The sequence below is a fragment of the Haemaphysalis longicornis genome, unplaced genomic scaffold (assembly GCF_048455015.1).
Source record: "Haemaphysalis longicornis isolate Haplotype H1 unplaced genomic scaffold, Haemaphysalis longicornis Haplotype H1 scaffold_7, whole genome shotgun sequence".
Lineage (NCBI taxonomy): Eukaryota > Metazoa > Arthropoda > Arachnida > Ixodida > Ixodidae > Haemaphysalis > Haemaphysalis longicornis.
The window spans coordinates 74,144,550-74,158,836 of NW_027526422.1; the positions used below are offsets into that span (position 1 = coordinate 74,144,550).

Consider the following 14,287-nt stretch of genomic DNA (forward strand, 5'->3'; position numbering starts at 1 on the left):
GGCCATGGCTGGAGATGCGGAACATACAAAGAATAAAATACAAAGAATAAAATGAAGCTAAACAAAGCCTAGAGAAATTGCAATTTCCCACTGTTCCTTGAATATGGTTCCAATTAAAATGCCCTCAATACGTTGAGCCTGAAATAAAAATTACGGCAGCACGAACATTCCGATCAATTTAAAAAAAAAAAAACACTCGCCAAACGACGTAATGCGACGAGTCTCAACATCATTTTCTTTTTCTCTCCGACGCATTGCATTCAACGATGTGCATGTTCCAGCAGACAATCAGGGTAGTCGGCAGCAGCTCAAAAACCTACGTTGGACGAGCAATTCAGTCAATTGGCAGGAATACGAAACCTGCATGAAGCTGAGCGCGTACAGTTAAACCTGGATATAACGAATTTGACAAAAAATTCGCACTTTTTCGTTACATGCAGGTTTAGAGCTAAAGCTCACAGGAGTGAAGCAGAAACGAAACCAATATGCTAGCCATCAGCCAAGCTGAACTCACCCTTGTTCAAGGATATATTTCACATTGCAAAACTGCGTCATTTGTGCTTGCTGCTACTACACGACCCCCAAATTCACAAACGTAACTAAGCATCACTTTTGCTTTTTGATACTTTTCAATGCCTTAACGCATTTCAAGAACCAAACTTGTGCTGAAAGAGAACCTTTTCGCGAAATTCATGCTCTTTTCTGCAGCGAAAATTGTTAAAGGGATGCTAGCTTGGACACTGTACCGGGCGGTGACGTTCTTCTTTCTCGCCGGTGGAGGCAGCATTGAAAATTGCGAGCTTGTCTTGAAGAGACAAATCTTTTCGTATTCAGGCAGCAGAAATCATCGACGAACCCATACGGCAGATATCAAGGCCACACGTGACTACGCGCCGACAGGCAGGCCTAACACCTAATTCACACAGCACTCACACGTGGCAACGCACGCGAGATTGCGGTGCGGGTGAAATTTGCTAAATTAGTGCATTTCGCCAGCCGATTTTTCAAAAAAGGGCAAGAAACCTTGACTCATCAGCGTAGTGAATTCGTTGCATAGAGGTCGCGAACACGTGGGCTTCAATGAAGATGGAAATGGGAACTTGAAAGACTTCGTTAAATCCAGGAATTCGTTACACAGAGATTCGTTGCATCCAGGTTTAACTGTACATCTGCATTTCTTACCAAGTACGCCGAACTACTTTACTGAGAGAACAGGAAGAACTAACCGAAAAAATGGCAGCTTGTAGGATTTAAGACACGGTGTGAAAACTATGAAAAAAATCCGTAAGATGCGCGTCCAAAGGTCGCTCGTAAAGCGTGTATTGTCTCGATCATACCAATCGCAGTTGCCGTGGGAGACGGTTTGCTTGCTCCGTTTGGAATAAAGAAACCGGGAGCTTTGAGGGGCATTGTGCCGACTTCAGAAAATTCACAAAACTATAAATGGGAAACGTAAAAGTTTCAGAATACGTCCGTACCGCGTGACACCTGAAAGTAGTGATGCAACGTAAGCAGAACAAGAGCGCACCACCTTCGCAGAACCCTGATTTCATGGGGACGCTGTGGCGTGTGCCAGTCTGCTTGCTAAGAAACGAAAGCGAAAAAAGAGACGCATACCCACTGTACCAGAAAAAAGAAAAGAAAAAAGGCAAATACGACAATGCAGTAAATAAGTCAATAAGTGCAGCTAAGCTTTCGCGTTCAAATTACATAGGCGGACTTCAGTGCCCTGATGAATTTTTTTTGTTGTTGCAGAACCGCTGAGCACGGAACCTCGGGGATTAGTACGCCGCTAAAATAATCTTCGACGATAATTTCAGGTTCGTACGTGCACGTATATTTTCCGATCACATTTACTGGCGGTCTCACTATTCATGCCACGCTACGTGTGTATAATAAAAATTTAATGAAAAGTAACGTGGGAAGTTGTCATTACTCTATAAAAATATTTTAATGATACTTTTAGGCTGCAACTGTAATCGGTTGCTCGTTACACTGAAGTAATTATAATTGTGACCGCTTACTTTCTCAAGCAACGTGTACAAGTCTCGGTTTGTGATGAAAGCTTCACCTCGCAATACTAGACACCACGATTTCCCTTGAACGGTGATCCAGGGCAAAACGTACAACGGGTGATTTGCGTCACAGGGGCCGTAGGACCGCATTTGCACTTCATTGGTTGTTTGCTTCCAAACGCTACCTTTTGAATAAGTAGAACAAGCAGTTTTGCAAGGTTTCACCAGTTTTCCCGGACTGCAACACAAACCGACGGCAACTCTTCAATCCGGAGCTGGCCGCCGTCTAGGCTACGAACTCCTAGCAAGGACACCGACATTCATCTCTAATATCACTATTTGATTGCACTATTTCCTGGCCATTTCATTTATGGCAGATATTTTCTTACCTTTCAAGTTAGTCTATTACTGCTTCATGGTAATCCTGTGCCCCCCTTCCCCTTCTTATTTATATTCTGATGATGAAAAAAAACTTTATAATAGTCTCTGTTCAGACGGAGTCACTGCATTGGAGTGGCAGCGTCCTTGCCGCTTCATACGGCGGTCACGAACCCATGGGCACTGTCGGAGTCTTCCTCCAACTGGACGTCTGCTGTTTGGACGTCGAGTTGGGAGCTAAGCTGAGCGGCCTCCCGTTCCTCGTGCCTTGTAATGCGCACACCTGACCTGGTTGTGTCTATACTATTGATACTATTATGCCCCACAACGAAAAAAAAAACTGGTGTCCGACGTGCTGAAGAAGAAAAAAACCGGCGCTTTATTTCAAGAACACAACAACAGACGAGACACGTTTTTACATACAATCTGTACACTACTTACAACGGTTCACATGAAGTTGAACCATGCCATCCCTTTGTCCTGTGACGCAGACGCCGTTGATACTGCCCTTACATAACGATACCGCTAAGATGAAATAAGCTACTTCACAGCAGAGACATGGAACACACATGCAAGACTATTTCGTTGTCTGACAAATATTGCAGGAAGCCTAGGAGCAAAACTCCTTGCGACATTTCAGGGCCCTTTGGCTACTTTTAGCGCGTGGTTTGCCTTCTGTCACTCCGCTCCCATACCTCAGTGTGTCACACCTCGATGCGAAACGTTTTCTTTTTTTTTTGCAAATAAAAAAAAACTAGGGTCTTACAAACGACTAACAACCACGCACGCATATGCGGCCAGGAAGTCATCCAAACGAGTACAAGTTCGGCAAATCGTTACTACTAATTCTACCTGAAATAAAAGTAGCTAAAATGAACAGGTGCGCTCAGATTGTAGATGAAACCTAAAATCCCTCTAGCCGGTCTTAACTACTCCTTAGCTAACACTTCTGTGTCCTCTCAGACTATGCGCTTGGAACACTTTGAAATAGACCTCACGTGGAAGCGGGCGTTATCCCTCTACATGTTAAATGAATTGTTTAACCGAGGTAAACATGAAGTCGAACAGTGCTTACGTCATTGCGGCCTTAGAGCGAAGTGCGGGCATTGCACGAGCACCACTACAGTCATTCACACTCGCCCGTATACCCGTCACAGCACAAAGGAACCTCTGACGAATGCCGGCCCTCCCTCCGTCTCTCCGGCAAGGCAGAGCGACTAGCAGTGTCGGCGCAGACAGCTGATGGCCTTGAGCAGTCGCTCTCGCGTCGTACGCCCCAGCTGTTCCCGGTTGAGGTAGCAGCCGTTGAAGATGCGCCGGCACACCTGTACGCTCCCGTGCGCCTGGCCCACGCGCGCTGACAGCAGGTACGGCTGCCACGGTGCCGCGCCGTCGTGACGCAGAGACCTGTCAAGTAGGATGCGGAAAAAAGGACGGCGAGTCTTGAAATTCTGGCCTCCACTGTGACGCTGCTCCTCAAAAATATTATGGACTCCAAAGCTGGAATTAGATAAGTACGTAAGAAGATCTGGCATACACCAATCCCGTTTAAAGCCGCATTTCTTTTGCAAGGAATACATTCATCTGGGGGCGACATAAGCAACCATGCAACAAAGTAGGAAGGCAGCCTTTTATCGAATATCTACATTCTTCTGGTTGCGATATATGCAGCCTTCCACAAAAGTAGAACGGCCCTAGGAAGTCTTTTAATTAATATCTCCATTATACGCCATGTATCCGTAAATAAAGGTGTACACTGAGCCACTTAAAGGAAACTCCACTGCTGTACTCAAGTACGCTGCTGGGAAAACATATTTAATTTTCGTTATCGTTCTCTAATGAGTGAATCAACACATGGCCTTCAAAGCTATTTGCGAGATAAGTATCCAATGGTTAGCAGAAATTAGGCAACACAATTGTCGGGATGGCAAGCCTTACAATGCTAATCTTGCCGGTACCAAAAGCACTTCTCGCAAAAACCGCCGCAGCTCCGTCACCACAGTCGACAAAAGAGTAGTATGAAGCGAGGCCTTCATTTTTACCGGACCTGTGGCTGCCCTGTCCTCAGCTCTTTATCATGCCCTATGGCTTTGCTCACACTTAGAAAAAAAAAAACAGCTGAAAACTCCACCTTCTTGGAAGCGCTATACTGTTCCGAGATAGGTACAAGACAGCTACCACATCCGGAATGATGTATAACGTTAATTAAGCGTGTTAATAAGCCGTGTCGTGCCCCGAAAAACGGACAAAAACATAATAAACCGCCCTTTCCTATGAAAACAATGCCTTGAACTGAAAATCACGGGTCTGGCAAAAATATTGCCACGAATGGAATTCGCTCATGCCAAACCCACTTTTTTTTTTACTTTTTCAGCAGTTCCAACGAGGTATAGAAAGTGTTCGAAGCAACCTGGCAGATGGCGCTGGGTGCGTGCAGGAAGTGGCGGGCTTGTACCCACCAGGGAACAGAATCTCGCGTCTCGGAGCAAACGAAGTGTAACTCACAGGATAAACTGAACGGCCAGCTGTCCATCGCTGCCAAATTCTCCGGGCTTGGCGGCCGCCTCGCAGCACGCCCGCAGCACGCACTTGTCCCCGTCCAGCTTCCGGACCAGCTGGAAGCCGCGCGTCAGCACGTCCTCGGTGAAGTAGGCCTGGCGACGCCAACGACGACGCATCCCCAGCCCGCTCCGCCGTCCGCCCGCCAGAGAGGAGAGCATGCCGTTGCCGAACACGGGCCGAGACCGCATGCCGCCCCTGAGAGTGGGTTACAAACAGGAATACCCTATGTTGACTGCATTCTCGCACAGCAAGGACACCTGAACAGAGCCTGCCATTCAGATTAGCTATACACAAACGGGGGTCAATGGTACGCGCCCCCTTCCGTCGTGCAATGAACTTACAAATCATTTGTATGGTATTTGCATTTCACTTATGCGCAAGAAAACTGCTATGTGGATAAGGAAGTAAACGCACGTCGAAGACATTCTTGTTCCAAACAGGTCATCCGTTATACGGAATGGTTACCAAAAGGACAGAAAGCGAAATAGGGGAAGAACAAGGGATGAAGTGCATAATTTTGAGGCGGAGAAAAGGCTTTGAAATCCCGCGATAGGGGTGGTTGTAAATCTCTGGGGGAGGTCTTCGTCCTGCAGTGGACTGTGAATTATGATGCATTACTGCGACGTTTAAAAATATGCGGCCAGTCGGCCACAGCTGACGACCGTAACTGCGCTTTTGATCGGGCTCAAACTCAGTCCATCTCGCTCATCATTGCCGAGAAGTTCAAATAATGGAAGTTTTTCTAGTAGCGACCTGCGGATGCGCGGGCTGCCGATCCACTATTCTTGGCAGGCGCATTCGGCAAAATAAACAAAAGGGTGCCCCTCAGCTTTCTGGTTAGAAAGCGGCTATACTTTCGAGCGCTGCAAGTTTTTATTTTGTTTTCTTTGGACAGCTTGTGGTGGGTTCGTACAAGCACACAAAAAATCTTTCTAAGGAAAGGGGAAAGCGTTTGAGGGTGACCACGCTGCAAGCGCATGGCTGTCAATGGGGGAGTAAGAGAAAATAAAAAAATAACAAACAAGAAAGGGCCCATCGACCACTGCAGATTTCATGGGAACGTGCACTGAAAGGTACGGGAGACGGCTGGGTGCGGGGGGGACTGCAGGACCAGGATATTTTGTGCACAAGTTCTCCGAAAGCCCGACTTTTTGAGGGGCGTGCCTGCCTGACTGCCATTTTTAGTTGACAGGGGCCGTCGCTAGGGGTACCGGCACTGGAAAAAGGTCGATTGAAGAGGCAGCACGGTTCGAAATTGCAATAAATACGAAGAATAAATACAAAGCTACGCGTCTGGACGTGCACAAAAAAGCCTAGCCAGCAGCAATGGGTAACAACACAGGTGGACAGGTCAAACAACCCAGCGAGTTTCGTAGCCCCTACTACACGAGCAACATTGGCGCCTAGAAACTTCCTCTTCGTTAACGAGGTAGTAGTGGACAACAGTACTCATTCCACTGCTGGTAAAGTTCGGAAAGCATCTTCTGTTTGGTCAGATTACCGGTTAAAGTCGACGTCCCGAACTGAGCAGAAAGTTGTTTGAAAACAAGTTGTAATCACGAGAAAGGGGCGAACTACGTGGAAGCTATGCCCTGCATTTTGAAATTCGCACAGCGAAACAAAAGACCGACTCTAATCTAGCGAGCGCTGAACAAACGCCCGCAATTAAAGGAACCCTGCAACACTTTTTTCAACTTTTCTTGAAATCTTACATGCTAGCAGGAAGTAGTCACTCAACACACCCAGTACTTGGATTAGGGGGTCGCAAAGTACCTCAGCCAAAAATTACTGCTCTATTCACATCAGATAACTTGAAAACTCTCTCTTTCCCGGTCTTGACGTTCTTGGGTGGCCCGAATTACGTCACTGAGGCTATGTAGCGGCTGTTGGCAGCTTTTCCTTCAGTAGCAGCAATGAACGCATGCCATAGCAACTTCAAAAATAAAGCCACAAAAACAAAGCACAAATGGAAGGCGTATCGGGTGCGACGAGCGAATCACGTAGTGCCGCTCCGTTCCGGCGATAACTATATATTTCGCAGTGGTTCCAGACGCGAAGGAAAGAGTGAAAGCGTTTATCGAAAGTGTTGCAGGGTCCCATAAAACACTGGCTCCACAAAACAGCATTGCGTAAGACAAACCCAACAAGGAAGAGGAAGCATGGCGGCTGGCTTACATCGGTGATCCGTATCCTCCGTAGGGTGACTGATAAGGAACGCCATGCTGTTGCGGGAAGCCCTGCTGAGCGTAGCCGGCACCCGGATTGCCGTAGCGTCCTCCGCCTCGGGCACCGAAGACTCCGGCCAGGATGCGCTGGAGGCCGAAACCGATCGGGTTCATCTGGCCGCGAACACTGCACGCTGCCTCCAGCACCAACAGGAACGCTACGCTGATCCTCATCGTGGCCCCGTCCAAAAGTCTCCTGCGACGACCGGACGCAGACAAGCGCGCTCACAAGAGGCTTCCCCCCTCCCGTTTTTGGCCTTCCGGGCACACGCCGCGCGGATAAGGGTTAGGAGGTTTGAGCCCACTTTAGTTCGCCTTGGCATTGATATATCTCCGAGAGATAAGGCTGCTGCTGCCGGTGAGGGCTGAGAAGGGCGTTCACCCGGCGTCTTTCTCTGGTGTGGTGAGTTTGGGCGGCCTGTCTCAACGCGATCTGGCGCACGCGCACAGAGCAAGTTCGCTGAATGTTTGAATTGAAACGCGGTACGACAGGGAAAAAAACTGTTAGGTTCTTGTAGTCCCCACCGAAGGGAGAACTGGGAAGTTTGAGTTTGTTTATTTAGTTCAAGAACCATCATGGTCCAGAGAGCGTTAAAGAGGGAAGTGGGAAAAGTAGACATTATAAAACACTCTGCAAACAATGAGTTGACACAATGAATACAGCGTAAAAAAGGTGTTCGTATGCATAAATGCATGTAATTAGTGAACAGGATATTTAGCCATCAATTAAGCAGCAAAAAATTGTTGGAAACTGGGGAAAAAATGGAAGACGAAAAAGCAATGATGAAAATGAAAGCAGTTGCAATATTACATTATTACTAAAAAAGGAAGAGGGGGAAATTAAACGCCACAAACAAAGTTGCTGTGTAATCTTTGTTCACATTTCATAGGAACTTCAAATCTCGGAAGCCAACAAGTGGTTAGCGTCTTTGTGCTAATTAGAAGCATGAACGGTCGCGTACATTCAATAAGTAATTTTTAGCGTTATTTGAATCAGCGCACAACCAAAATTTCCTTTCAAAAGAACGATGAAGAGGAGATTCGGTGGTACATTTTGCGCTCGTGAGAAGTTTCAGCCATCGGCCGGTATCCTGCCTTCACAGTTCTATGTAACGTAGTTAGAGCGCGTTGAAGTAGCGCCTATAGCTTAAGGTGCGGATTGTGTGGCGAGGAGCGTAAGCTGTATTAAAGCTAACACTGATGCCATTGTGCGCCGAAACGCCCGGCAGGAAATCCAACTTTCTGACTATTAATGAGCGTGAGTGAAGAGGAAAAAAAAACTTTGCACGTGGCCGGAATTGAACCTGCGTCCCTCGCGCTATGAAGCCGGCGTCTCTTCGATTCATTCGTTTCGATATGGTCGAAGCGAGCGCCAAGCAGCAGGGATCGGTTCGCGCCGGGCACCCCAAACCCAACCGTTAGGCCTACGGAGTGCATACCCGTCAGTTGTGGCCATTCTAGAAAAGCGGTGAGTACCTCCAGAGGAACACATACTTGCCGTGAGGAATTTACCAACCATAGAATCCATCACGACAAAGCTTCGCGTGCAACCATCATCGTCGTTCGATGGAGGGGTGCATTATTAAAATAGTGTGCAAATTTCGTCCAATTTAGAGCCCCACCGTCCGTGTACCACAATATCCTACCCACGGGTATTTAGACGACGAACAAAAAAAAAATCATTTTTCATGAAATGCACTTTAGGTTACAAAAGCTCAGTTCGCGCCATCTTGTGCAAACTTGGGCGCTCTTTTCAGAGCTGGCGGCTCGTTGGCGTTGTGAAATCTCCCCGATACTGTTAATTTCGTGCAGTGCGTCGCGACCGACCGCCTCGCGGCCCGAAGAGGAGCGTTGTGCCGTACTCGTGAAGCTCTGCAACAACTCGCCAACGCGTCCCGCGTCGACCGAGTGCTGGTCAAGAGATCAGGACGCAGGAGGTGTAGCTAAACAGATGAGAATTAAGAAAGAGTATGGGGGAGAAAATAACATGCAAGGGCAGGAAACGATGAGAGCGTTCTGGCCGCGCGCCCGCGAGCGAGTACGGCAATTTTACGACGCCTGAATTTCTTGCCGAGCTTCACGAGTACGGCACGCATATAACGACGCCCGTCTTAGACTTCATAGAGTTCATGTACGTGGATATTGAAGGTTAACATAACTGCTCCCGGGCATAACGTAGTCTCGGGTCCATGGGGGGACTTCACAACGCCTACGAGGCGCCTGCCCTTTTCAGTACCACTACGCACGAGGTTTTCATTAGTCGAATCAGTGAAACGTGAAAAAAAATGTGCACAACGTGACTGCCACAGATGCGGCGATATATGAGAGCTCCGACAGCTCTGCAAACGACACAAAGCTGTTTCGAAATTCGAAATTCGGCGCAGGCACACTGAACGGAGCAACCTTTGCGCTGCGTAGAACAAAATGCGTTACAAATTTTCGCCAAAGAACAAACGGCACAACACATTTGATGCAGGCCTTAACGCAGGGCTCCCTGGTACGTCGTACAAGCTCCGAATCATCACTGCAGGAGCCGCGTTGAACAATTTATGCCACATGAGGCCTCTTTTTTTTTTTAATTGCGCTATTAGTGCTCAGTTATGGTGAGGAAATCCGGCGCTGTTGTGTATTGCTTTCAACACAAAAACAGTGACCACCGTTGCTGTCAGGCAGCTAGTGGCTCCCCGCGCGTAAATATGCCGCGATACAAATTTTTATGCTCGAAAAAAAATGCTGTATACTCCCATACACACAAGACCTGACAAAAAAAATCTTACCGGTTGTAGAAAGCCAGCGAGAAAGTGCCACGAGGATTCCCGCGCGTCGAAGCAACGTTCAAGGCGCTCTAGAGAGCTATATCCACTGCTGCTGCAAGGTAAACTTGTACCAACTGACTAGCGACGAAGCCACTGGGAATCGCCCCTGGAGATAAAGGGAGAAATGGTCACGTGATAGTTTTTTCTAGACGTCAGGTGCGTCCTGATTGGAGATTGGAGTACCAGGCATGCTATTTGTTGCGGTCACCTCGTGCCAGGCGCTTTGAGAGCAGGTGACTCGGCCACCGGATGTTCTCCGAAATCCGAACACCTGCCAGGGAAAGGTCAGGGTGATAAGAAGCCCTGATGGCACACAAAAGCCAGCTCTGCATTCCACCCCTTCCGTCCCACCTTCCTTTTTTTTTCTTCGTGGGAGGGGCGCTTTGGTCTTACTGAGAATTGTTGCTGACACGAAAGCGTTCAGAACAGTCATCTGCGAGGCTTGGCTGCTGCCGAGCTGCAGTTCGGCTTTTAGCAACCTCCCCAGGAAGTTTGATACCTTGTCACACAGGCGTACGGCGCTGAGTGGTTGCTACAGCAATGTACCCGAAAAGGACACGAAACATACACTAATCACTATTTTATAAAATCATTCACTCAAAATACAGCGAAAAACATGAATGTTTTGTAGCGTGGCTGAGCCCTTGTCATGTTGACGGTGCACAGAAGGCACAAAAGCGTCGAACGGTGATGGCTGCCACCAAATCATCTTTGGCCCCAGTTATTTTATTCCCATCTAAAGTGAATAAAGACAGCATACTTTATTTTGCCACAATCACACAGTAAAACGTTTTATGAAAGAGCGCGTGCTAAACACGAGTGCAGCACACGTCCGCGGGGGCCCGGTTTCAGCCACTTTGAACCAGCTCAATGGTGAGTCACGGTAGCATTTCCTTGCTTATCGTTTTTACGAGAAGTATTTGGTGGAGCAGAGGAAAGAGGAAGCGGGATGGGGGAAATGGTCAACCCTGCAGGACGCCACGACTGAAAAAAAAAAGTGAAACACGATTGAAAAAAAAAGCAACATGACTGAAAAAAAAAGACCTTGAAGACGGGCTTTTTGCTTTTGCACCATTTGTAGAACCGGCAGAAAGTGGATTCGTGACGCGGCGCTAGTCATACCCGCATATCTCATTTCCGGCTTCTGTAGTCTGTCTTCACCTCCCCTGGCTGAGCGCCCCGCATGCCGGTTTGCAACTGGGATTGGTCACTGCCGAATCGCAGGGCAGTGGCTGCGAGTGTATAAAAAGCGGAAGTAACAAAACGGCCGTCCAAGGAAAATTCCAATTTTTTGTCCCAATAACCCTTCGAAATCTACTGACGACGCATCCATGCGAGAAAGGCAGAGAGAAAGAAACTACTTTATATATACTTTACTTTTCTATTTTATATAACTTAAAAAACGAAATGATTGGTGTGGCCAATGCGCGGAAGCTACACCTGGCATTTGAGACGCGCCGTAGTGGACGGCTCCGGTTGAACTTCGACCACCTGGGAATCTTTAACGCGCGCCGAATGCTCACCACAGGCGTTTTTGCTTTTCGCTTCCATCTGAAAAACGGCCCCAGCGGCCGGGATCGAACTCGCGTCCTTGGGCTTAGCAGCACAACGTCGGAGCCGTTGAACCACCACGACGAATGCATTTATATGCTAATATGAACCTGCGCACTTTGTCTCAATACTGTTTTCTTTTTTTAGCTTTTCTCTGTGGTATTTTAGTTCCTGTTGCTGCCTTGAAGATATGAAGATAGCATGAAGATAGAAGGGCCTAAAAAAATAACGACATTTATTGCTGTCCGTGCGCCCTAAAGGTTCTGCTCTATTGTGCACGACCAAATTCGATGAAATGCCGTCGACGAAACGTCCTTCTACCAAACGACGGCCGCTGAAATGGTGTTCGATGAAACGGCTTCTATGAAGTGGCGTTCGATGTAACGGCGTTCGATTAATTGTCTGCAACCCAGCAAGGAGCACACTTTTTATTGAAGTGTTAAGCTCGCTTGGTTAGTCAAAACGGGTAACTAATGAGTGCCACTTCGGGACGAAAAAAAAGTACTGGAGACGAAGCAGAGTGCGCTCCCTGTGTACAAGAGCGAACCTGAAGAAATGTGTATGCGGGCAAGTTTAAAGTAGCTTGCTTTCATTATTATACGCACCTCAATCTGCAACTCGGCACGTCAAAGACTCTCCAGAATTGGCCATCATTATTTATAATATGGGTACGCATCCACATCATGTGTAATGAAAGAATCTATGTGCCGTTTATTGTAAAGTCTCTGCGTACCGAAGACTTCACTCCATACTGAAACGCTAGTCTAGCGAAACACTGTGCAACGGAATGACAGCGTCAATGATGACATTGGTAACGAAGAAGACCAACTCAGCCAACTTTGGTATTCTTTAAACTCTTCCTTGCCACGACCGCAGTTGACAAGGCTGTTTTGTAATTGCACTCCTGCAGCACACAGAAGAACTGGAAGCCGTTCCGGTTATAAAAAGCTAGCTCTCGGTAACATTTTCTTCTCCAAACATCACTGACGTCCATGACAGGTGGGAATTCGTCGTCGTCTGCTTCGTGCCCGTTGATCATCATCATTGCTCCCACCGAGCTATCTTCAGGCGTTCTGTCGCTGTCGCGCTGTGCGCCCCAAAAGGATTTCCCAACCGGACCATGGAGTCCCCGTCGATCTACGTAAGCTACAGAGTACTCGTCGCGGAAACGGGCACCTTTATACGCGGGCGTCGATCTTATTCGTGGCGCGAGCCTTATTTAAGGCCACAATCCCTTTTTTTTTTCGCACATATGGCCGGCGTTCAAGAGAGATCATAATTTTAAAACATTTCAACGCCACCCGACCCATGCCGGCGGCAGCGCAAGCTCGGTGTAGTGGCGTTGAGCGGCGTTGAGCTGTGTAGAGCATCCCAGCGAGCTACCGTAGCGGCCAGAGACCGCGCCCAATCCTGCCGGCACACGGACATCGCTGCGCCTTCGGAGCGAATCGGCAGCCACCACGTTCACTGTGCTTCTGTAACAACCATGTAGATGTAAGCACGGCGAATGAACTCAAGAACGGCACCGGCGCAAAGGTCCGGCGCTTTGGCGGAGTGATACACTATAGTGTATCACTCCGCCAAAGCGCCGGACCTGTGACGTCAGTGCGCGCGCGTTTTGAAAGGGGTTTGCTATGAATGCGTGATATCGTCTGCCTTGTCTCACGCAGTTTGTCTGTCGTCACTGGAGTCGTTTATAAGCATATTAAGTCCAAAAAATCACGGGAACGGCTCACGCCATGTTCAAAATATTCCCAGTAACGCCCTACTTGCGCCACGCGGAGAAACATCTGGCTACGGTGAAAAGGCACAGCAGCAACTTCCGGTGCCGTTCTTAAGTTGCCACCGAGCATAGTGAAACGCCGAATTAAAATACTGAGTTTCGGTACGCGCAGAATACTGCCCATATCAAATGGAGGTGCCAAAAGCGATATTAGCTTAATTGAATATGTTTAAATTCTATCTCTAAGCAGTCGGCAAAACCACCATGAGCTGTAAGAACGTAATTGTTAACCAGGCCCGTACTCTTGTATCCGTGAGGGTCCCCGCTTCACCGCCCGTACGAACAAGCTGCGCCGTATTTGCAGTACTTCTAGTGCTGGCGAGGGCACAATTTTACATAACATTCCCGGCACTACTGAGTCAACGTGCCCTTGTTTTGAATGTGCAACTTGCGCGACGAACTCTTGACTGTTTAGATAATTTCGTGCAATTCCGATAATTCACCCAGGATCTGTCTCGAGTTAATAGCTCTGTCCTCATTGGTCCAACGCTTGCTTGCACTGAATTATTCAGTCACCGCACTGCTATAGCACCCACGGAATTATACTACACCCCCGGTTACCCGCACTCTGGGTTCGCCGCCGCCGATTCGCTCTCATTAGACATTGTCTTTGATGAGATGTCAAGCAAAGTACTTCCGAATTTCGAAGGGTGGTTTTACGTTGTACTTTTGTCTCGTATAGAACGTCATATTGATGATCCTCCTGTGATAGGCCGCCGTCACAACGGTCAGCCTCACGTTGTCGCTCACGAAATGTCGGAACGTCGTCAAGCGATACTACCAAGGAAGAAACTTCCACGTCGATTACCGAAACTTGAATTTTTGCGCCCCAAGCTGCGTAACTTATTTATAGATTCACCCATTCACAGATACTACAACTGGGGAAGGGGGCTTTGCAAAACGTCAAGCAATACCAGGTGAAACAAGCCGAAGCACATAGCCGCGAAGTAATTTGCA

General features: G+C 47.9%; 1 protein-coding gene across 1 annotated transcript; it reads right to left on the reverse strand.

Moving 5' to 3' along the window:
* Positions 1-2,885: 2,885 nt before the first annotated feature.
* LOC144145954 (uncharacterized) lies at positions 2,886-10,095 on the reverse strand. Its single transcript, XM_077677826.1, has 4 exons — positions 9,958-10,095; positions 7,131-7,376; positions 4,899-5,150; positions 2,886-3,800 (listed from the first exon to the last, which is right to left on the reverse strand). Exons 2-4 carry the CDS (start codon positions 7,352-7,354, stop codon positions 3,611-3,613), a joined length of 666 nt encoding a protein of 221 aa, XP_077533952.1. The 5' UTR covers positions 7,355-7,376; positions 9,958-10,095; the 3' UTR covers positions 2,886-3,610.
* Between the last annotated feature and the right edge of the window lie 4,192 nt (positions 10,096-14,287).

Bases quoted from the DNA above. Each gene is read 5' to 3' on its own strand.
- LOC144145954 (XM_077677826.1), bottom strand. From the start codon at position 7,354: ATGAGGATCAGCGTAGCGTTCCTGTTGGTGCTGGAGGCAGCGTGCAGT. The intron at 5,151-7,130 runs GTAAGCCAGCCG...ACCCACTCTCAG, and splicing joins GGAGGATACGGATCACCGAT to GGGCGGCATGCGGTCTCGGC. The intron at 3,801-4,898 runs GTGAGTTACACT...CCTACTTGACAG, and splicing joins CTGGCCGTTCAGTTTATCCT to GTCTCTGCGTCACGACGGCG.